A 25,042-nucleotide genomic window follows, 5' to 3' on the forward strand; every position below is an offset into this window, starting at 1 on the left:
TAGTAGTATTTTTCAATTTAGTTTAAGACAGGAAAAATTTATTTGAAAGTTTTCAAATGTATTTGAAATAAGTAAGGAAGGAAAAAAATAGAAGGAAAAAAAACCATAACAGAAAACCATGACTATCTGGGGGCTTCAGGAAATAAGTATTTTATAAAGCAGACATTTCCTGAATAATTGAGAGGTTTTAACAATTTTAAACATTAAAACTTTAATTTTACTATTTTAGATGGAAATAATCTGGAGACATACGCCTGTTTAAATGCAGAATACTAAACATAATTTGGCCTTTTTTGATGACTCAGGGAAAAATTATTGTGAACACCAGTTGTTACACTGAATAATTTGATAGAGTTATGCCTTTGAACTCCTAAGGTGTTGAAAATTGCTTCCTATTCAACTAAAAGATTAAAGACTCTTGCTAGGTATTGCATTTCTGTATATGCTAGCTGGAAGATTTCTCTATTTTCTGGGCTCTCTTCATGGTTACTTTGCTATTGCCAACATATGCCCTGTATCCCTAATTTTAGTCAGGTTGTGGGGAAAAAAGGGATGCTGGAAATCAGAAAACATAACTATTAAACATGTATTTGCATTAAATTTTAATTTTACTTTTGGAATATTTACTTTTATAAACACATTTTCTAAGTTAAAAGAAAATGGCTGACTGTAAGTCCTTTGCTAAAAGTACAGAATAAGATTTTTAGCATATGAACTGTTATGACAACTGTACTGGCTGCTCAAAAGTTCTCATTCTATTTTTTCTGTTATCTCATTTCCTGGCATTTTACTGCTAGTATTAGAAGAGCTTGGTAAACAAGATTCAAAGAAAATGTTAGTTTAACAAGAATTTCTGATGGACATATTAATGTTATTTACACATTTAGAAAATCTTGTATTATTTTAATTATATTAAATTTATGAATTCTACCTCTAGAATTTGCTGAGCTCGAAGTTCTTTTTCCATTCTGATTTGCTGTATCCTTTTAATTTTTTCCTGTAGGAAAAATATCATTTTACATAATAAAATAAATATCTAGAAAATTAATTGAAATCAAAGAATTTAAAATGTAAGCACAAAATTATCCAATGTCATCCAGGCTGAATCCCAAATTTAACTACTTATTTTAAGGCCATTTTTATTTTCATATCTTAGATTTATAGGATTTTATAAAATTTCTCATAATGTATAAAAGGTAAGTGCTAAACTAATATACAGAAGCCAGATTAAGGAAGTGGTGCTGTGGCTCAAGTGGTAGAGTGCTCGCCTTGAGCTGAAGAGCACAGGGACAGCGCCCAGGCCCAGAGTTCAAGCCCCATGACCGACCCTCCCCGCCCCCCACAAAAAAAAGCCCGATTAAATTACAGTTGATTAAATTTATGTATCTTGAAAAAAATTAGAACTATTAGCAGTCACAAAAAAATCAAAATAAATAAAGGACAGATAGTAGAAAAAAGTGTCTCCAGAGTCAGAAAACATAAAGGTAATTCTGGGTTGCGGATATGTTAAATAATATAACTTTCCTTTCCCCTTCAGCTTCCCTGTTCCCTTCCCTTCCTCCTTCCCTTTCCTTCCTTTCTTTCTTTCTTTTTTGGTGCTGGTCCTGGGGCTTGAACTCAGGGCCTGGATGCTGACTCTGAGAGTCTTTTTGTTCAGGGATAGAGATCCACCATTTGGGCCACTTTTAGCTTTTTTGGTGGTTAATTGGAGATAAGTATCAAGGATTTTCCTCTGGGCTGGCTTCAAACCACCATCCCCAGAGCTCAGCCTTCTGGATACCAAGGAGCCACCAGAGGCTGGCTTCATACAAGCTTTTCTTATATGCCATCTACCAAAAAATAATATGCAATATTTTCAGATGGATTAATTTCAATTTATAACCCAAAGAATTATTTACCTGGTATAATTGGTACATACAATATCTAAATTTAATCAACTAGCTTTTGGTTGTTTGCTGTAATTTAGTAGTCACCTAAATTTAGATGTTAAATAGTTACTTTTTAAAGTCCAAAATTGACAATGATGAAAATGAATTCATAATTCTTATAAAGAAGCCCTGAAATTTCCTAATTCAAACTATATTTTCCCTAAGATTTCCAGAGCCATGTTTGATTCATATTTCAAGCATTTATTTGGAACTTGAGAGCTAAGAAAATATATTCCTGATCTAATATTTCTGCTCTTGACCTTTAAAAGATTTAAAAGTAGTATATCCTCAAATCAGCAAAAGTCATCCATTGTTCTCTTAAGTTTGGATACAGGCAGAAAATCTTTGGGTTAAACTAATCTGGGCTTAGGTACTCTCAAACTCTCAAAATGCAAGTTTACTGGTATCTGTCCTAGGCCTGGAAATTGCATATTTAGCAAAGCCTTTTATTCTATATATAACTAAAAGGTAGGGCATAAAATTAAGGCTTCCTGTTCAAAAAAGAAAAATTCGGTAGCCTATGGCTTATTTTTCAAACTTATTAGATATTGTCACATAGATTTACTTCTCAGGAATGAAACATACTCATTTCTGGGAGTTACTGAAAAATTTAAATCCATTTCCTCCTTCTAGGAGGCATTCAGCTTTAAAGTAAAACATTGTTCATAAAGTGTACGTCTAAAATACAAAACAGATGGATTTAGACTGTTTAGGATTTAGGTACTACAGGTACTATAGGTACCCATAGAATATGTTATTTTTGGGAATGGCAGATTGAGTCACTATGCTAAATCTACAGTCTTTGTATTGCCTTACTGTTTTTTTTAATTCCTTAAAAAATTATCCAGATAGGGAATAGTTTTTACTTTTAGGGAATTTTTTTACCGATTTCTCTTTGACTTCCGTTTTAGTTAAAAGAATATCTATTTTCTGATCCTAATCATATTCTGGTCCTGATCATGGCAATTTGTCAAGTGAATTTCCTGCCACTTGCATTTCTCATATCACTTCTTAAAACAATTTTTGTTGAAACTAAGATATCAACCAAAACATCATTAAGCTTCTTTTCTACCATACTTTATTTTAATATGAAGTTACAGGATTAGAAGACATAAGTGGGACTATCTAAATCTCTCGTCTCATTAAAAAAAAATCGGAATCTCTTCATGAATGGGCAAAGAGAGAAAAAAAGGCAGGTCTGGTGGAAGGAAGTCTTGAAGATTATCTAAATTTTGGTGGGCCTCCAAATCTTACCCATCCATTATCACTGTCTAAGGATTTGGATTTGCTAGCATGACCATAGATAGTGGTCCAACTTAAAAAGTATAAAAGTTAAATAGGGACTGCCATTTTGAATCTTTAACTCCCAATTCTTTCATTAGGATAGAAAAACGTTTCTTTCTCTAATTCTTTCTCCTTTAATCCTATTATACTGAAATAGACCCTTGTTAAAACTTAAAAAAGAGCTGGGTTCTAGTGGCTCACATGCTTGAGATAAATCCGAGAATCAAAGTTCAGTTCAGAGTCTGTCTAGACAAATCTCAAAACTCTTATTTCCAATTAACTGCCAAAAAGCTGGAGAATGGAAGTGCGGCTCAGGTGGTAGAATGCTGGACTGGTAGAGTGCTGGCCAAGAGTTAAATAAAAAGACAAGTGAAAAAGCACAAGTTCAAGCCTCAGTATTAGGGGAAAAAATAAATAATGAAGGAAAGAAATGAAATTGTAACTAATGGAACACTTCAACTTTCTAAATAAGGCACAAAATATCTGCGTGAAAAATAATTATTTAGCAAATTAAATTGAGGCTGGAGTATGGCTCAAGTTGTAGAAAGGCAAGTAGAAGGTGCTGGGTTCATTGCCAAGTGTCACACATACAACATAAATAAATAAGTAAAACATATATCATAATGAAAATAACATACATGAATAAGCAGATCCTTTAAAATAAACCAATGTTTTATAAGTCAGGTCCAATGACAAAGCATACCTGTTGTTTCATAATCTTGAGTTGTTCTTTTTGCTTTCTTTTCTCCTCAGCAGCCATTATTGCTATGATGAGAAACCAACACATACATGATATCAGATCAGCAATAAAAGGAGTTTCTTACGAATTTTCCAACTCTTATTTTTCAAACTTATATCACTTAAATCACTTACCTTGTTGTTTTTTAGCTTCTTTGGCAACCCGAGCCTGTTCTTGTTTTTGAAGTTTTCTCAAAAGTTTTATTTGTGCTGCTTGCCTGGCTATTTCTGAAAAACACAAAATTTCAAAGAACATTACCAACAACTTTACAATAACTGTGTGAAACTGGCACGGTATCATCACAAAAGATATAATACTTAAGAAAGTTGTCTAAGTAAGAGAGTAGTAGTACAAAGTGTCATATTTATTTCCTCTAGAAATGGCTAAATTAAGTGGGTATGATGGCTCATGCCATCATACCAGCAACTTGACCTTGTCTCCAAAAGAAATAAAAGCAAATTGCCAAAGTATTTATTCAGATATGATCAAAAGAGGAGCTATACAGAGGCACATCTAAACACATTTTCACATCTCAAGAAACCTTCATTAAGTAGAAAAGTAACCACGAATAACTAAGAATATTATTTTAAACAGAATTTTTGTTTTAATCATGTGTATGTGCATGTACGTGCATGAGAGAGAGACAAACATTGACAGAGAGAAAGAGACAGAGAGATAGTGGGATTTGAACTCAAAGCTTTGGCCTGCTAGAGAGGCTTTCTATTCCTGAGCCACTGTGTCCAGCCCTAGCTTCAATTTTAAAATAAAAAGGAAAAAGATAACAAGAACAAAATCAAAACTACATGCAAAAAGAGAAAGATCTTAAAATAAAACAGAGCCCTACTGCCCAACCTATATTTCAAACATATTTAATCACTGGGGAAATTCTTGATTCTAGTGATATTTTCAGTTATGAGGAAGAGAACTAAATTTCCCAAAGTAAAAAGAATGCAGAATGTCAAATGAGTTTTAGGGGCAATACAGCTCCCATAATTTTCTAGGACAAATATATGAACCTGAAGATAGAAAGACTTAATAGTCCACATTCTTCCTTTACTATTCCTTCTGTCAGTCACTTCCAATGGGAAGACAAATTGTTCTGTCCCTTGATTTTGCATTCAGCCATATAATCTTCTATAGTTAAGATATTAGCAACAGTAACAAAAAGCTTGATAATGTATGTGTCCTCTTCAATCTGCCCTTTTTGCCTTGCCCAGTACTAAAGGGCACACTTAGGCTAGCCTGCTAGAGATTGAGATACATGCACTCACGTGACCCCATATATTTGCACAAGCCCAGGCAAGATAAGTAAAGCTGCCTGGTGACTCAGCAGCTGAATGCATCCACACAGATGGGAAGTGCTTAAGCCACACATCACTAAGACTTGCTATCATTCATTACCCAGCATTACTGTGAGATTGTGTATACTTGATACAGAAACCAGGTAATACTATTGCTTTTCTCTGCTGGCAGTCTTGGTCTGAATACTTCTAACTGTAAAAGTGGAGAACTATACTATCATTCAAGAAATAATTTCAGAGAGTACCACTTTACAGTAGGCAGTATTTTAAACTTTATAGGTGATGAAGAGCTTATAAACTATATCCTTTGAAAATGAGTGTATATTTCAACCATTTATTGAATGCAGGCACAGTTGTATTAAATTGACATAATCTTACCTTTCACAACAACTTTATAAAATAACAACATTATGTCCAGTGTACAAGTAAAATACATAAAGCTCATGGAAGTTTAAAAGCAAAGCCACAATATATTCCCAGATTTTCCTGACACCCTTATCTATAGGCTACCACTCTAAAAAACCTTAACCAATATTTTAATCTCTGAGCATTAGCTAAAAATTTAAGAAGTGAACTTGGATACAAGGCTAATTTTCTATCCAGAAGATATTTTTTTAAGTAGCCCAGGCTGACTGTGAACTCATAATCATCTTGCCTCTATCTTTCAAGTGTTGGGATTAAAGGCAGGCAACACCATGCTTACCAAAAGGGCCTAACTTTACCTAGTAAATTGAACGTGTTCATGAAAAATAAAATGAAAGCTGATGCTTTAGTGTATTTCCAACTCAAATGATTTTCCATTTACAGAGATTATGCATATCATCAAAATCTTCTTGGTTAAACAACTAAATCTATATGCTAAATAGTTTAACTAATGAAAACCTATAAAGAGGCATACAGATTCAGCAATTATACTTGAAGAATATCATTCTCATCTAAAACAATGTCAGATATTCACTTGACTCTTAGAAGCCAAAAGTTTTCTCTAGACTTTGCTAAAAAGGATTCACTCTTTTTTAAAATGTGAAGATATGTTAAATGATTAGAACAAGCATTCCTAAAAATATGACCTAAGTATGATCTTTTTCTCCAAGTCAAATTGTTAATCTAATAGAAGCCTGGCATTTAAAAAAGAAATTCTATGTTACATAGAGGTATATTTGGCAGTATGAGTTTACTGCTCAATTTCACATGTCACACAAATATATAGTAATTTTTATTTTTAAACCATGTGAATGGGAAAACATTAAAAAGTTCGATTCATATGTTTTAGACTTTAGCAAGAAGCAAACACTTTGGAATTTTAAAAATTAATACACCTTAAATTTTACACTTTGACCAATTAAGAAATCAAATCTGATATACTATCTGGAGCTGAGAAGAATGCATTATGGATGTAGCAAAGTTCACCTGGGCTCCTAGGAACAAACTACTCCCAGCATCTCTCATTTATTTAGTTTGTAGTTGCTGAATATGTCAGTTGACTTTTCAAATATTAATTTGAGAAACATCTTATGGCTTAAGAAATTCCTTGTCTGCTCTAATTTCATAGAAGTGTTTTAGACATAACTCATTCATCAGTTATAAAATCAGAATGTATCTGACAATCAGCAGTACTTTCCCTTCTTAAAAGTATTTCATAAAATGGTGAACTGCATGCATTTTATGGCATTTCCAGCACTATGACACAGGAAATGGACATAGGATATGGACAGATGCTATTTGATGTTTTGGAAATGTTGAGATCTTAACACTATTGATCATTTAACAAGCAGGTTTATTTATATAGACCAAAAACCTTTATCATATCTAAACCTTGGTGGATGTTTCAATTGAGATCTTCTTAGAAATTAGAGCCCTCACTTAACAGTACTTGGGTATATACTCAAAGCTCCCACTTATCTCATTCTGAACCGCTTTTCAAATACAGAATTTCAGTCTAGTTGAGTCTAGTAGGATAACAGATAACAGAAACATCTAGAACCCTTGAAAGTCCCTTAACCATTAGAAATATTTTGTTTAGAAATAAAAGTTGTAAGAGTAATTCATCCTTGTTTTCTTTCCTCTGTATAAAAAATGCATGCAAACAATACTGATAAACTTGTACATATGAATGCTAATTATTAATTGTTAAACATTTACTCTTTTCTGTTGTTTATTTAAAGTGAACAGAGCTTATTTAAAAGTTAAACTGAAAGTGAAAGACCATAAACAAGAAATAGCAGACTCCCCAAGCAAGGGCAGGGGACTTCCCAGCCAGGGGAGAAATCCTTGGCTTCTTTGTCTGATGTCTCTAGTTTTCAGCATTTACTCTTTATATATATGTTGAGAAAGAAAACATGTAAGGTGAAAGGTAGCAAAATAGCAAGGGTAACCATTAAAACTAGGGAGACTTAGATTTGAAAGCTAGAGGAACAGGAAAACATTGAGTAAAGTAGATAATTAATTTTGTTACAATAAAAATGTAGTTAAATTTGCAAATTTAGACTTGCCAGTTTGGATACTATATAATGGTCATTTATTTTAGGCAAACAATGCAAACATTGTTTTTAAACTTATCCATGCTAAATTATTAACATAACCACTTTTTTTACCTTGACTAACAATCATTTAGGGGAGATTGAATTATTATAAGAAACCAAATAAAGCAACATAAAAAATGATAAAAGCCAGGCAACAGTGGCATAAGCTTGTAATTAACCACTAATTAACTACTGGAAGTGGTTCAAGCACTAGCCTTGAGCAAAAAAGCTCAGGGACAGTACCCAGGCCCAGAGTTCAAATCCCAAAACAGATACAAGGAAGGAAGGAAGGAAGGAAGGAAGGAAGGAAGGAAGGAAGGAAGGAAGGAAGGAAAGGAGGGAGGGAGGGAGGGAGGGAGGGATGCAGGAAGGGAGGCAGGAAAGCAGGAAGGCAGGGAGGCAGGGAGGGAGGGAGGCAGGGAGGGAGGGAGGAAGGGAGGAAGGGAGAGAAGGAGGGATGCAGGAAGGGAGGCAGGAAAGCAGGAAGGCAGGGAGGCAGGGAGGAAGGAGAGAAAGACATAAAGGCAGAAAACACTTGGAAAACATGAGCTTACATGCTAGGCAGTTAACTAACATGCTATTGGTTAAAGTATTAATTGGTGCAATATTTTTGAAGATTTTATTTGCCTGTTACATACTGAAATTGGACATGGAAATGATACATGCAGTATATACATGATATGTACTTAGCCACATGTAATCCATGTGTATTGCACAATACTTTTGCAATAGCAAAGATTCATAAATAGCTTAAAAGGTTATCAAAAAGATATAATTGTTGAGATACAGTAAAGCTACACACAGGATTAGTAACTGCTCCACTGAGGAGTGAGAATGAGGTATTTTTTCACTTAAAAATGTTCTGATTACATGTTATCATTGTATAGAAATTAGTAATTTTTTCCATTTGCAAAGGGGTAAACATAATATATAAACTATGAAAGGTCTTACCTATATGGATTTGATTTAGAATCTAATAAAGTATTCTCTAAATAATGAAAAGACACCAATAAAAAACAGTTTTATGAGATTTTTTTTCTATTAGTTGTAAAATAGAAACAAAGCAGAATTAAGCCCTGGTGGCTCAAACCATTATATAATCCTAGCTACTAAAAAGGCTAGATCTGAGCATTGTAATTAGAAGCCAACCTAGGCATATCAATCCCTGAAATTCTTATCTCCAATTAAGCAGCAAAAAGCTAGAACTATGAATAAGACTGTGAGGCCTGAGTTCAAGCCCAAGTATGGCACAAAAACAAAATTATGAATAAAACCAAAGCAGTCACAAAGAATTCAATATTATGATGGTATTTACATGAATAGAAATATTTCAGGCATTTCTTCCAGAAAAAATTTCCAAAGCAAACAAAAACTGTCACAAATTCCCTTAGTCTTTTAGGCCACTTCCTCATTACACACCTTTATTTTAAATCATAACATATCTACACATATATATGCTTGCAAATGTAAGACATCTAACATAGGCGATATATTCAAATAGCCTTCTGACACACTAGTAATTCAAAGTGCATAGCAGAACGATTTTTATTTTCCATAGCCTCTGTGCCACACAAAGGGGCTTCATGATAATATATATATATATATATATATATATACAATTCTGAATTATGCATACATTTCAGATTACTATGAGCACTTTGAGCTTGATAAATGATAAGGTCACTTTCTATAACCTTAAAGTACTTTTTGATATAAATTGATTGGTTGAACATTCTGAAAATGTTTACATATCCAGACATTAGGAGAACCCAAACTAAAAGACTGGGGTTACTTACCAGTAATTGGAGTTCTCTGACTGAAAATTTACTCCAGAGATCCACATATTTTGTAGTTATTCCCATGTACCACCTCAAGGAATCGGGAGCTGTTAAAAGGAGAATTTCCAGAAGGTTGGCACGACCTTAAGGCATGTGCCAAGTGCTGGTTGATTCCCTTTCTGTGCAAGACTTAACAGCTTAACACCCACCTTTGTAATTCTCACCACACAGGGTAGGATGTATTTGTAAGTATGGCTCTTGATAGATTACCTAATCAAAGAACTCCAGTTACCAGTGGGACTCCTTATTTTATTCTATTTCCTCATTCATTCAACACAAATATATACTTTTTAGAAACTGAGAGCAGTGTCCAGATTACCAGTATCAAATACATTATATATTTCTTACCTTGAGCTTGCAGTTTTCTTAGTAATTTGGCATCTGTGTTATCCAGGAATTCAGCATTGCCAACATTTGGAGGTCGACCCTTCCGACGTTTCATCCTGGATTCCTCTCTTGCTCTCTGTCTATCTGGATTTGGTGGTCTTCCCCTGCGGCCTTCCATTGCCCTGATACGAGGAATGACATCCTCTTCTTTCAAAAGACACCACTGCATTCCCTTTATTGATATTTAAGAAAAATAGCATATTACAAACAGAATTAAAAATGAGAGATCAGTATGTGAGAATATTCTTGGTAAAATCAGGTTGAAATTTGTAAAGCTTAAAATTTATAAAGCTGACAGAAACTTTGGAGATTTTACTTTTTCAGTTTAGATTTGTTATTCATAGTCTTTGGCATATCTTTAGCATTCTTAAGTAGCTTGAACTTTAATTAATTAAATGTATACAGAGAGATGTATCCATATCAAAAGTGTATTGACCAAATAGTAGATAAATATTTGAAAATATTAGTTATATGCTGACCACTTGGGGATTTTCTTAGAGATTATCAATACAACCAAAGGTTAGGCTATCCAAATAAGATACGGATGTTCCTCTTTACAGAAATGTTATAACTAATAAATAAAAACAGATTATCAGCATTTTGTAACACCTAACAAATGAATGGATTCAAACACTGAACTTGAAAGAGACTTCTATAAGCAAAATGAGAAATGAGGACACTAATGCTAGCTTCTTAATGGAAGCCCACAGTATCACCTATAAAGTTGTATTTCCTCCACCTCCCATCAAATTAAATGTAATCAAGCCACAGATTTAATTTCCTTCAAAGAAAAGCAGGGTGAGAGATATCTGTTAATGGTACCAGTGAAAGCCAGGAAGCTGACATCTGAGGACCATAGTTCAAAGCCAGCCTGGACAGGAAGGTCCAAAGGCTCTTATCATTAACCACCAATAAGCCAGAAGAGCTGTGACTCAAGGGGAAGAATGCTAGCCTTGAGTAAAATAAGCTCAGGGATAGCTCCTAAGCCCTGAGTTCAAGCCTTAGAGTGGCACACACACAAAAAATAATTGATTAATAGAAAAGGTAAAACGTGCTGTATGAGGTTGCTGCCAGTGAATTGTTTTATTTTTTTGTTTTGTTTTGTTTTTTGAATAAGAAGTACTCTTTAAAATAACAATAAAAAGTAAATATATACCAGTAACATAGTCATATAGAATTGCCATTAAGTATCACATACTATATACAACTGAATGTGTTGTTTCATGATGATCTATGATGTTACTATGGCTACAAGGCCACTAGGTGATGGGGAATTCTCAGCTCTATAATAATCTTCCAGACCACTGTCAGAAGGATGGTCCATAGATGATGGAAACTTTGTATGTAAGGTAATACTAAAGCTGAATGTAAGTAGATGCTGTATCTGTTCTATTTTGCAGTTTTACTACATTCTATACTTTAATTTCACAACATTGATATGATTTATTGATATGATAGTATTTACTACAATTGAAAGAATCCAGACCAGGTCCTGAATTCCAGAGTAAGCAAAAGCAATGAAGATAAATGATCCAAAACCTCAAATCAAAAATTATAATCTATACTACATGCTTTTGTTATAGATGCTCTTATTCTTAGCTGATGTTACTAAAATATTGTTACACTGGATAAGTGACATCCATTTAGCTTTGAAAGCACAGACAGCAATATTAATATGTAGAGTCCATATTTGCTGATTGCTAATAATATTTTCTATTCTCCTTTCAGTAAACTTTCTGCTAAAATAATTGTCAAAATGAATTCTGAAGAAAGGAAAAATATCCTTAAGAGTTTCAATGAATAGGATCAATTTTCACATCAAATGGTTTTTTTTGTGTGTGTTTATGTGCCTGTCCTGGCATTTGAACTAAGATTCTAAGTGCTATCCCTGAGCAATTTTGCTCAAGGCTATTGCTCTACCACTTGAGACACAGGTCCATTTCCAGCTTTTGGGGGTGGTTAATTGGAGATAAAAGTCTCACAGACTTTCATGCCTGGGTTTGCTTTGAGCATAATTCTCTGTTTTCAGCCTCTTGAATAACTAGGATTACAAGGGTGAACCACCAGCACCCAGCCTCAATTGCATTTTTAAGCCAAGAACAACTTACTCATTAGAACAATTTTATGTTAGGATAATTTATTCACAGCAAACAAAGCTTTTAACTTAGCTGTTCAATTTTTCTATTATGCTATTAGGCACCAACACAGCATCTATCACAAAATTGACAAATATAAAAAATGATATTTTAACAGAGTTGAAACTCAAATTCTCTAAACAAATATGCATTCAGTTTTTAAAGTATCATATTAATACATAAATAAATTTTTAGCCAAGATTTAAAAGCTTTCAAATCCAGATATAATTTTTACATAGTTATGTTTTTATTCAGCTAAGAACATATACTTGTGTCAAAAAAAACATTAGAGTGACATTGTTATTTACATTTTGCCTTTGGCCTTTAGAAAGTTAAATACTTTCTAAGGGGATTGCATATATTGGATTAGATATACCATTTTCTAACTTTTTTTTTTTGGGGGGGTGGTCCGGTCGTGGGGCCTGATCTCTGGGCCTGGGCGCTGTCCCTCAGCTCTTCAGCCCAAGGCTAGCGCTCTACCGCTTGAGCCGCAGCACCACTTCCGGCTTTTTTCTTTTTGCTTATGTGGTGCTGAGGAATCGAACCCAGGGCCTCAGGCATGCAAGGCAAGCGCTCTACCACTGAGCCACCTTCCCAGCCCCAACCATCTTCTAACTCTTGGGTTTTAGAAAATGAAAAAAAGGAAGGTTAGGAAAATCTGAAGCTTATATTAAAACTTCAGTTCATTGAGCAGACAAAATAACTGAGGTAAGAACAGATAATTCTTTTTTTCTTTTTTTAAATTTTATTTTATTATAAAGATGCTGTACAGAGGGGTTACAATTACATGAGTAAGGTAATGAGTATATTTCTTGTCAAACTGGTACCCCCTCCTTTGTTTTTCTCCTACTATCCCTTCTCTACCCTACCTCCCCATGATAATTTTTCAGTAAACATTTTCTGAGAAAGAAAATATTTATATCAATTGGTTCATGTATGACTACCTTTTTTAATCAAAAATTATGCCAAGAGTTAACTTATTACATGAGTTTAATAAATTAGCTTATTACATGGGTTTAATTAATCTCTGGAACAGGGGGAAATGTTTACTACTTCCTTACCCTTAATTTCTAAGACTTGAGACAGTAAATGTTCAGTGGAATAATCTTTCTTGATGTAGATTTAAAAGATATGGATAGGGAGTGAAGATGTGGCTGAAGGGTAGAGCACTAGCCTTGAACAAAATGTCAACCAACAACAGGAGGCCCTGAATTGAAGCCCCAGTACCAGCACATATGCACCACTAGTACCAGTACTAACACCAGCACCACCAACAAAACCAAATAAACATAATGGAGATGATGAAGTATTAAGTTTGTTATATTATTATAATACTTCTCCCAAGACTTACTAATTTATATCCTGTATGTTTTAATTCATAATATTAAAATATTAATCAAAGTTAAAAAAGAAGAGATAAATGAAAGTACATAGTAAGTCTGTAACAGATTATTTTAGAATTAACAATTTTCTTCTGGCAGTTCTAAGCTTAAACACAGCACTGTGATTGATTGTTAAGCAAGTGTCTAGCAATCTACTGCTAAGCCACACTTTCAGCATTATGTTATTACAAATTTCCACTATTTAAATATTTGCTGGAAACCTATTATGTAAAGTTGATCTAGAGAGAAGCCCTTCCTTAAAAGGAACAGTGTGTGTGTGTGTGTATGTAAACCTAGTGTGTGTGTGTGTGTGTGTGTGTAAACCTATTATGCAAAGTTGATCTAGAGAGAAGCCCTTCCTTAAAAGGAACAGTGTGTGTGTGTGTGTGTGTGTGTGTGTGTGTGTGTGTGAAGTTACAATTGAATCTGGGGCTTTAATTCTTGCTTAGTTTATTTGCTCCAGGCTGGCACTCTAACACTTGAACCTTGGCTCCACTTCTGACTTTTTGCTATGTAATTGGAATAAAAAGGATTTTTTGCTTGAGTTGGCATCAAATCTCAATTCTTATATCTCAAACTCCTGAGGAGCTAATATGTGAAGCTACACCACCTGGCTAGGAACATTTAAAAAAAATGTGTGTGTGTGTGTGTTTGTCCTGGGCACTGTCCTTGAGCTTCTCCTGCTCAAGGCTAGCACCACTTCCAGCCTGTTCTGAGTAGTTTATTGGTGATAAGAGTCCCAAGGGAATTCCTGGCTAGGCTGGCTGACCCTCAGACCTCAGCCTCCTTAATAGCTAGGATTACAGGTCTGAGCCATCCTAACTTAGGAACACCATTTTAAACTACGATCTCAGGCTAAAGCTATTATAATGCAGGTGACTCAAGAACAACCCTATGAGTAGCTATGAATTGAAGAAAGAATTTATAAATTAGGATAGGAAGTTGTCTTGATCATATAAAAATAATGAGGGGCTGGGCTGGGAAAGTGGCTCAGTGGTAGAGTGCTTGCCTTGCATGCATGAGGTCCTGGGTCCAACTCCTCAGCACCACATAAGCAGAAAAAGCCAGAAGTGGTGCTGTGGCTCAAGTGGAAGAGCACTAGCCTTGAGCTGAAGAGCTGAGGGACAGTGCCCAGGCCCAGAGTTCAGGCCCCATGACTGGCAAAAAAGAAAAGAAAAATGAGGGCCTGAATTAGGGGTTGGAGTCTGAAGGTAGAACAATTATATATGGAAAGAAAAGTCTTTTAGACCTCCTTCAGTCTCTTTAGAAAGGAAACACACTAGAATTAAAGACTGACTGGATGTGAAAGAGAAAAGTCTGAATACAGGGTATTAAAAGTTGTCCTGGGGGACTGAAGTTAGCTTAGTGGTAGAATGCTTGCCTTGTATGCATGAGGCCCTGGGTTCGGTTCCTCAGTACCACATAAGCAGAAAAAGCCAGAAGTGGTGCTATGGCTCAAGTGGTAGAGCACTAGCCTTGAGCTGAAGAGCTGAGAGGCAGTGCCCAGGCCCAGAGTTCAGACCCCATGACCGACCAAAAAAAAGAATGGATATTACAAAACGTGTAACATATACATTTTGTTTACAGGTTAGAGAATTAAATAGGCTTCAGTTTTCTAAGTACTACCAAATGCTGAGTTATCCTGCTTAGAAATCCTAGGGTTGGAGCCCAAAATATAAAATTTTCTGCAGAATTTCATATGCGAAATCAAAACAACATTGAAGTTCCACTTCACCCCAGTCATAATGGCTATTATGAAGAAAACTAACAATAACACATGCTAGTGGGTTGTGACCAAAATAGAATGCTACTACATACACTGTTGGTGGAATATAAACTAGCTCAACCACATTGGAAAGCTGTATGGAGATTCCTCAAAACAACTAAACAAAGGGTTTCCCTATGAGACAGCAATACCACTCCTGAGCATTTATCTAACTGACTACAAACCAGGCCACACTAAAGCCACAAGCACAACTATACTCATTGCAGGTTTGTTTACCATGCCCCTCAGTGTATGACTGAATCAAGAAAATGGGGTATATATAGCCAATGAAATTCTATACTTCCATCAGAAAGAATGATATTGCCCCGTTCATATGAAATGGAAAGGCTTGGGAAAAAATTACATTAAGCGAAGTAAGCTAAACCCAAAGAAACAGGTTGCATGGTTTCCCTCATTTGTAGTAATTCGAGTATGCCTATAAACCTACAACTAAACATAATGGATTTTAAAAGACAAAATTACCCTTGGACATGATAAAGAGTATTATCAACATTCATACAGTAAGACCAAAGGAAGATATTCTTAGAAGATCCCAAGGCCTCAATAGTTATATGCATATGATTATATAAAATGATGTTTATTGAAATGAACTCCAAGAAATAAAACAAGAGGTCTGTTTGTTATTTTACATTTTTTCCCCTTTTGTGGCTTTTTCCTGTACTTTTTGGCTTGTATATAAATTTATCTGTTTTGCAGAAGGTAAGGGGAGAGCAAAGAAATGGTAGGACAAAGGGTGAACAAATGCAGCAGTGATATTCATGAAACAATATATTGAAAATGAACTATACAACTTGCAGGGGAGGAGGAGTCAGGAGGGGAAATGTTGGGAGAAAAATGAGAAAAGAGGTGACATTGTTCAAAAAGAAATACACTCATCTGACTTATGTAACTGTAACTCCTCTGTACATCACTCTGACAATTTTTTTTTAAAGACCAAAAAAAAAAGAATTTGACATGCTGGACTTTAAAGGATGATTAAAATAAAGTTGAGAAGGAACAATTTTGTTGGGCTTCCTTATACCTATTTCATGATATTTCGTAGTATTATTTCCATTTTAATTTACTTAATGCTTCAAGAAGCAAGTAGTAAATCTTGATATATACAATTTAATAACTTCACAGATTCTTAGCTTACCTTATCAAATAGTTTATTAATACCATATACTATGTTGAATAGCACTTTTTTTAAACTGACAAAGTAAGGAGTTTAACAGAGAAAGAAAGAAGTGTAGGTTGTTCAGAGAAATGTTGAGCTTGAGTCCTTGAATAGTACTTTTAAAGATATGAAGAGAGGAAGAAAAATTTTCTCTGCTGTCCTCTAATTAAAATAGTCCAGAAAGGGGGTGGTTTGACACAATTATTTCCACACCGCTTATTAAGCTTTCTAAGTCACTCACAGTAGGCTGTCCCCTAAGACTCATGACTTTCAATAGTTTTTTAGCACCACACTTGGGCTTGTATAGTTGGCCTGCCAGCACAGGCCTTGCCTAGTCACAAATAACCTACCTGGTAAATCACTGACACAAGTTTCCAGATTTTTAGACTTCTGGTACTGATCTTTCATGTTCTCAGTGTCCATATGTGCCCCCAGCTATGTTGCACTAGGTGTGACAGTTAACAGCAGAGTTGAATTAGAACTCTGGTTGTTGATTGCCAATCTTTTGTTCTTAATTTAAAATTACTTAGTATCACAATTATACCAGTGTTTGTGTATTGCCTAAGTTTCTATGAAGACTCCTCTTACTTTTTATTAACAAACCTAATTATAGGTGGACCTCATCATTCCTAGTATTAACTTTACTAGATTACAAACTTCTTTAAACCAGTGATCATAAATTCTATTTTTTAGTACTATTCAGTTTCCATATGAACACTGGCTTTTCCTTAGATTTGGACTTTCAACTTCTTCAGTGAGAGGTATGCTCACAATTTCTTTAATGCAAAAATGCCATTTGGGAAATGTTATTTGTAGGAATTTTATTTGTGGGATGTAAACTATTTTGTTATAAGGATGTATTGATTAAGTGACTGAAAAAAGGGGTTTTCAAAGATCTACAGATATTTTACTTTGCTTATTGCATTATGTCACTGAAAAGAATACTTAAAATTACATGTGAGGTAAAAAGAGAAGACAATACTTTGAGTCAATTTTAACTTATTTCTTAAGTATATCCTCTTGCATTTCAGAACTGAGTTGAGTAGCCATTAAATAAATGCATCTGAACTTACTGGCTAAAAAAGTGAAATTAATGGTAATATTTATCTTCAAATCATTTTTATAATTCACAAAAATATATCCTATGATAGATAGCTATACATTTCAAAATAATCTTTATCATTAATGATAAACTGTGAAACCCTCCTATATTCCAAAAAAATGTAATAATGTTAGTGTCACAGGAAACAAAAACCTGTTTTATATTTATAAATACCTATCCAACTCAACTTTCATCTCACACAGTATATTATCCTTAAATGAATGGTTTTATAGAAGATGGTAAAAAGTGCTTGATATGTAAACATAGTAGAGAATGATGATGGCTGATTTACAAATCACTTAGAAATAACAAACCTACTAATAAATAGATTAAAGGTTATTTTTGGTATAAATACTATAAGCATAGATAGTTATTACTGCATGGCAATACTGCCTTTGTGCCATACTTTATTTTATACCTTCAATATTTAGGCTGATAGAATTCACATCATAGTAAAATAGAAAAATATATAATCTTTGCAAATTTTAATAAAAATTATTACATAACTATAAGATTTCTAATATACACTTTTAGACATAAAACTATATAGAAATATATGAATTTATGAATTAAAGCATGAAATTACTTACCTTTATGTTCTCTAAAAGTATCCTAAACTGAACACAGCTTACTAAGTTTTTCTCAGAATTGCTAATGTTTTCCCCTTATACTCTGCTGAAATATTGGCAGCCTATCATATCATGGCTTTAGTCATTCACTTTCTTGATTGGAATTGATTTTAGCAAGATTATATACATTTGAAAAACATTGATTATGTTTAATAAAAAGAGAATGAATGTCAAAAGAACAATCTGCTTTGTGTAATGAGGTTTATAGATTAAGTCTAATTATCATTAACACCAAACTAAAAATTCTTTATGTATTAAATAGCTATTAGCTTCTCTCTCAGAATAAAATCTCTTGAATTTAAGGATATAATGATTCTTGGTGCATACTTAAGAAACTGATAACATGTTCCAAAGATTAAAAATAGGAATTTAAAAAATATCCTTTTCTAATATGTTTTCGGTCTGAAAAATGGATACAGTATGTGTGTATATATATATATATATATACAATATGTGAAGTAACATTAAACTTCACTAAATTTCTAAGAAACTAGTGACAAGTTTGGTCTAAAATGTAAACTTAAAAAAGAAATAGAGAGGCTGGGAAGGTGGCTCAGTGGTAGAGCACTTGCCTTGCATGCATGAGGCCCTGGGTTCCATTCTTCAGCACCATATAAGCAAAAAAGAAAAAAGCTGGAAGTGGCCCTGTGGCTCAAGTGGTAGAGCGCTAGACTTGAGCTGAAGAGCTGAGGGACAGCGCCCAGGCCCAGAGTTCAGGCCCCACGACCAGAACCCCCCCCCAAAAAAGGAATAGAATAAAGCCATAAAGCACCCCTACAAAGAAAAACCTCAGGTGGTGGCATTTTTAGAGCTACACAAAGAAAAAATTTCTAGACATAATAGTCCTTACAAAGGACAATGATAGAAAACATGGTCTAGATGAAAGAACACTTTGTCAAAACCCTGAGCTCAAGTATATTAAAATTCCTTTAATTGTTAGAACTCTCAAAAAATAAACCTTTTCTAGGGTTGGTAGACTTTTTTCTACTTCTTACCATTAGAAAGTTTGAGGGTCAGATGGGATGGAAAATCCTGACTATTTACCTAGAAAAATATTAGCTGCCAGTCTGTCTTATAAGCCAAAAGTTCAGTCAGAGCAATGATCAACTTCAGCTACTTAAGTACTTTATAGTTGTTTTGTACATATAGTCTCATTTTATCTTTGCCATAATCCCATGAGGTAGAAATATAGTTATTGTCTACGGGCATTGTTTTGTTTTTACTTGGAGTCACAAAAGTATTTCATGAATTAACAAGAATCTAGATTGCATAGCTCTGTAAGCCAGAAACTCCTTTAATGGACTGATAAAGGCAAAGGAACAGTAAGCTTTTACAGATGAATGCAGTAAGGTGCTAAAGGAAAACATTAAGGAGAACATAAAGGAAATGAGGTCTTCTTGGAAGGTTCTTTGCACTAATTGGTGAGATTGTATACTTAACTCAAACTCAAAAAGGAACTGTTGTGCTGGGTGTGGTGATGTGTAATTTTAACTACTAGATAGGCAGAGTGGAGAGGATCAAAGTTTGAGGTATCCTTAGGCAAAAGTCAGTAAGCCCCATTTCAGAAACAAGCTAGGTAGAGTGGCACATACTTAAGACATGTATACAGGTACATTACAATTTGAGTCTAGCCTGGTAAAAGCATAAGACTCTATCTGAAAGAATAATTTAAAAGCAAAAGGGGTGGGAGCCTGGCTCAGGTTGGTAGAGCACTTACCTATGAATCATGAGGCTCTAACAGAGAGTTCAGTCTCTAGTACCAAAAATATAGTAAAAGAAAAACAAATCCTGCAAACCCCAGAAATTTCACTCATTGAATTTGAAAGATCTCCAGCTCCCAAATTACAAAACTTGTCAAAATATATCATATTTTTGGAAGGACAAGATCCTTCCAAAAAAACACTGAAGCATATTTATCATCTTTTGGAATGATTTTACAGTAACACTGTTTTCCTATTTAAAAAAAGTTTTACTTTTCAGGGAACTAATGTTTTTTCCTATATTTCATATTAACTTGTTGATATTTTTATACCTGTACAAATGGTAAGATTATTGATTGAATTAGTAAGAAAAATTACTTAAATAGAAAAATATCTATTATGTCCAAGCTCCTTGTTACTAAAACATAGTAAATTAGTTGAGGCCTTAGTGAGTGTTTAATCACACAGTTTTATTTATTTATATATATATATATACATATACATATATATACATATATACATATACATATATATATATATAACAAATTAACTAAGGAACAGCATTACTGTAGTTTGGAATGAAATTTACTTCATTTAGGTTATGTTACTATTTTTTGGTTCAAAGACTATACTTTTTAAAAAGTGGATACCTGCGGTCCATCTCTGGCTTCATAGAAGTCACCCACTCTTATTTTTGGACTGAAGCTGAAATTGTCCCTTGAGATATCCATTATTCCATTTCTGATGAGATACTGAAAAAATCACATATTTTTCCACTTCAGGTTTTAATAATTACAACCCAGCTTTGATGTAAATCTAGCTTCACTAATTAGCTTCACTAATGTTTTGCATAGCCTATAAAGAAGTTACGGATTTACAGGAGATCAATTTAGTTTAAGTACATTAGACCCACAGACAGAACATTTTGCATCAAGAAACTTTATCTGAGAAAGAAGTGCACTATTTCTTTATATGAAGAAACTTGATAGGCTCTAACGTATAATAGTTGGTGAAAAGTATGTACCTTTATTACATCAGGGTACTGCCTAAGTTTCTTTCCACATGGAGCATAATATGCTACTTCTCCTTGAAGGCGCCCACCAAAGTTTCTTACTCTTGTCTCTCTCTGCCAGCTACATATAATAGAAAAGAGGGTTATGATATAATTTCAAGTTTTTTGAATTTAGAAAAAAATACAGTACACATGTTCGTCACATAACACAAAAAACAAAGTTCTAATCATATAACCTAAATATATTCACTTCTAAAATGACAGTTTTAGCTAATTCATCTACAAAATCAATTAACTTATAAACAAAAATCTCTATTAAGCTTTTTTGAAATTATAATGAATTACTTTGAATATTTAAAACATTTTAGTAATGTCATGAACATGAAGTTCATGTGTAAAGTTTTAAGTGAGAAAAGTTATTAAAGCTGTCTTCCATTTGAACATCAAGTACGTCCAGGCTGAAAGTTATTAGTTCCAACTAAACCATTTTAATCCATCTTTGAGTGAGTCCCTCAGTTCTAACCAAAGCATCTTCTTCTGTCTGTTAATTCTGTTTGCCATATAACTTGCTCTTGGTTACTTTTCTGTTCTAAACCCCTAGGCTACCTGAGCCCTTCCCAGGTCAGCCATACCTCCTCACATTTTAGGTTTAATTTCAGTTTTCTGATAAATCAACTACTTTGCCCTTTGTTCTGGCATTACTGCGGTAAATAATATTCTGTAGTACATCAGCTTATTTTATTAATAGTAGAGAATTAGAAATTAAGCAGACATGCATAAAAATACGGAGTAAAAAAAATAAACTTATTTAGCATACCCATATTCCAAAGGAATACGAAGTTCACGTTCATCTGTTACTCTTCTTCTTTTGGAAGTGCCTTTAAGAAAATTGAACTAGTTAATTTGACAGGTTATATTGACTATCTCATAGTTTAGAAACTTTCCTTTAAAAAATTATTTTAAGGATATGGGTTATTGGCATTATTTCTGAAATATATTGTTTTTAGGTGTTTTCTACAAAATGCTGTGTAAGGCAGAGGATTCTGTTTTCTTTTGGTCTAAATGACAAAATCACTAGTCTTCCCTCCTAAAGGAAATACAATGTAAAGTAGAATATGTAGCTTTCCTCTCATTTTGGTATGAATGAAATTGCTAACAAGAAAGGGGGGTGGTAGCGAGTTTAGAAAACCTATTTACAGTTGTTTTAATTAAAAATATATGGATTTCAGAAGAAAAAATTTTAAATCTCTAGCTCATATATTTAAAGACAGTTTAATTTATACATTTTAAGACAGTTTAATTTATTTATACATAAATACATTTACAGTTAAAAAGACTACTAAATCTTTCTTTTTTTGGCAGTTAATGGAGTTTGAATTTAGGTGGGTACTCTATATACTTGAGCCATAAACACAAACTCAAAATCACAAAGAAATAGGGTTATAATTATTTGTAATTTTTTTCATTGAAGAAAGTAATTTTCACAAGTACAAACAAATTAATCTTAACTTAGAAGGGTACAACTAGTTGTGGTACATTAAACCAAATCTATAAATTGCCAGAAGAATAAATCATAAAATTTTTACTATATAAATGATTTTATTTTTAGTTACTGATTGAGAAAGAGAAGAGTTTTAGAATGTTAAAAAAACTTTTAATATATACCTCTATAAGTTTATAAAAAGTAAAATAAAAAAGACACAGCCCGTTAGCAATGGAACAAGAATGTTACTAATAGAAATACACTGACTATATGTTAGGTAGATATTTAACAGCCCAAGTGATCTTTTTATAAAGCACAAAGAAACCTTTGTCAATTCTATTCATTAAACGCATGAACTGAACATAAAAAAAAAAAGAATTCAAGATGAAGTACTGTTACCAACTAAATATTTGAAATCAAAAGCACAGAAAAAATTTTTGACAAGATGGGGAAATGGGTTGTGTCCTTTGAAAATTCATACTGACTTTTCTTAGGCAGCCTTCAACCCAGGTTGATTCCAATGAGATCATTTCTAGAACACTGTAGTCTTGATATAGACTGACTTCTACTTTACATTAATAAAAACTGTAGGTACCTGAATGCGGACTGGAAGTAAGTGTGGAAGAAGATGTACCAAGAAAAGCCGGGGGTGACTGAGATTCAGAACATAAGGCAGCAGGGGCAGAGCCTGGAGTTTTTCCTACGTGGAGGTTTCGAGGTGTGGAGTGAGCTGGAAGACTAACAGAAGGGCTTTTGGCAGAGGAAGTTGTTTGATTCAGTTTCATTGATGATTTTTCTCCTTCAGTATCACTATCTGACTCATCTTGGTCTTTATCATCATCATCTCCTTCTTCTGATCCTTCTGTATCTGATTCTGAATTACTATCTGATTCTGGAAGTAAGGAAGTATTTTATTATTATAAATAGAATATAACTACTAATTTTGATTTTGTTTAAGTTAAATAGTTTAGAACCAATATTTACTATTGTGAATCTAAACAGGCAGCTTTCCAAAAGAATAAAGAAAAAATGACATCATAAGTTACTTCAGTTCATTGTCTTCATGCTATATAATCCCTTATGATTCTTTAAAAATGAATAGTTTTGCTCAATATTTAGTCATAAAACATTTTTCACATGACTTCATTAACATGATCTAAGGAAACTTTGCTTAATGACTTCAAAATCACTTTTAACTTAGCAAATAAAGTTTCTTTTGTCGTTGTTGTTGTTGCTGGTTGTGAGGCTTGAACTCTGGGTGTGGGTGCTGTCCTTGAGCTCAAGGCTAGCGCTCTACTACTTGAGCCACAGCGTCACTTTCCGTTTTCTAGTGGTTAACTGGAGATAAGAGTCTCACGGATTTTCCTGCCTCGGCTGGCTCCCAGCCTCCTGAGTAGCTAGGATTACAGGCATGAGCCACTGGTACCTGGTTGAAGTTTATTTTTAAACTAAGAAAACTAAGTTAAAAGAGAGACTGTAATCATCTCTCTAGAATCGTATGGCCTGTGAAGAATACTAAGAATTACCCCTAGCCTTTCATATTTGGGATCTGAAATAAAACAATTTTTCTAGAGGAAATTTTTGGTTTGTTTTGGTTTCCTCCCCCTCCCTCATAATTGTTTTATTTAGGCACAAGACTTAATTCAATCCATTCAGACTTCACATAGACACATACAACACACACATAAGCGCGCACACACACACACACACACACACACACACACACACACACACATTACAGAAATAATTATGGTACAACAGAACAAGTTTTCAATGACTTTAGATTGTCATATATATATATGTATATATATATATATATATATATGTTGAATGCACTCACTCCTAGCTAGATATGCCAGCTATATGACGTGATTAACTTTAGATGTATAGGACAGCAGTGCTATAGTGTGGTACCACCTTCATATAAGGAGATTCAATATAAAAGTTAATTTTTAAAAGCTATGAATACTGAATCTCAGTACCTATCATGCATAATACTCAAAATTATTACTTTGAGTACTAGTTTATTTTCAATTGTAAATTATATAATTGACCAAATTTTCCTATTTACATGAAAAAATGGAAAATTGTAGCTGATGAGTAACAGATTCACAAACTTTGTATTTGCCCATTTTTAAAATTTAGGCTATCCTGTATTTTATGTCAAAACAATTCTACCTCAAAAAAATCCAGAAAGTAAAATTAAACCAAGGAATTAATCTATAATCCACTGTGTTGCTTATAAATTCTATGGTGCTGATGTATCAAATTTTTGGGTACTTTTTGAATGATCAAGACCAAAGATAACTTTGGTTTAACACTGATTTTAAACTAGTGACTAAGGTTTAACATTGTGTGCTGACATGTTTGAACAAGTACCAAAAGAGATGGAAAGGTGTTTGTAGGGGAATATGTGGGTCTTGAATGAAATGAAGCTTACGTAAGTTGATAAAAGTATTTAACTCATACATCATTATACTCACTTCTAAACTATTTATCTAATACAGATGAATAAACTAAGAATCAACTTAGAATTTCAATATTCATTACCGTTATACCATTTGTTATTATTACAGAAATGTAAATAGTTATGTGAAACAATGAATGACAATCATTCTAAATCTATGGATTAAAGTCTTTAAGATGTTTAGCCCACAT

General features: G+C 33.6%; 1 protein-coding gene across 6 annotated transcripts in view; it reads right to left on the minus strand.

Moving 5' to 3' along the window:
• The window catches only part of Baz2b (bromodomain adjacent to zinc finger domain, 2B), a 234,560-nt gene that overhangs the window by 53,561 nt on the left and 155,957 nt on the right, over positions 1-25,042 (minus strand). For 3 of the 6 annotated variants that reach the window (XM_013029108.1, XM_013029084.1, XM_013029078.1), the window contains exons 10-17: positions 22,980-23,276; positions 21,719-21,779; positions 20,914-21,022; positions 20,540-20,641; positions 9,961-10,171; positions 4,086-4,178; positions 3,916-3,977; positions 932-997 (exon numbers count right to left, since the gene is read on the minus strand). In XM_013029108.1, the coding sequence (XP_012884562.1) occupies positions 932-997; positions 3,916-3,977; positions 4,086-4,178; positions 9,961-10,171; positions 20,540-20,641; positions 20,914-21,022; positions 21,719-21,779; positions 22,980-23,276 (1,001 nt within the window). The remainder of the gene's footprint in view (positions 1-931; positions 998-3,915; positions 3,978-4,085; positions 4,179-9,960; positions 10,172-20,539; positions 20,642-20,913; positions 21,023-21,718; positions 21,780-22,979; positions 23,277-25,042) is intronic. The other 3 variants (XM_013029116.1, XM_013029100.1, XM_013029091.1) reach the window with 1 other exon arrangement.

Source organism: Dipodomys ordii, unplaced genomic scaffold, assembly GCF_000151885.1.
Source record: "Dipodomys ordii isolate 6190 unplaced genomic scaffold, Dord_2.0 Scaffold5, whole genome shotgun sequence".
NCBI classification, from domain to species: Eukaryota; Metazoa; Chordata; class Mammalia; order Rodentia; family Heteromyidae; genus Dipodomys; species Dipodomys ordii.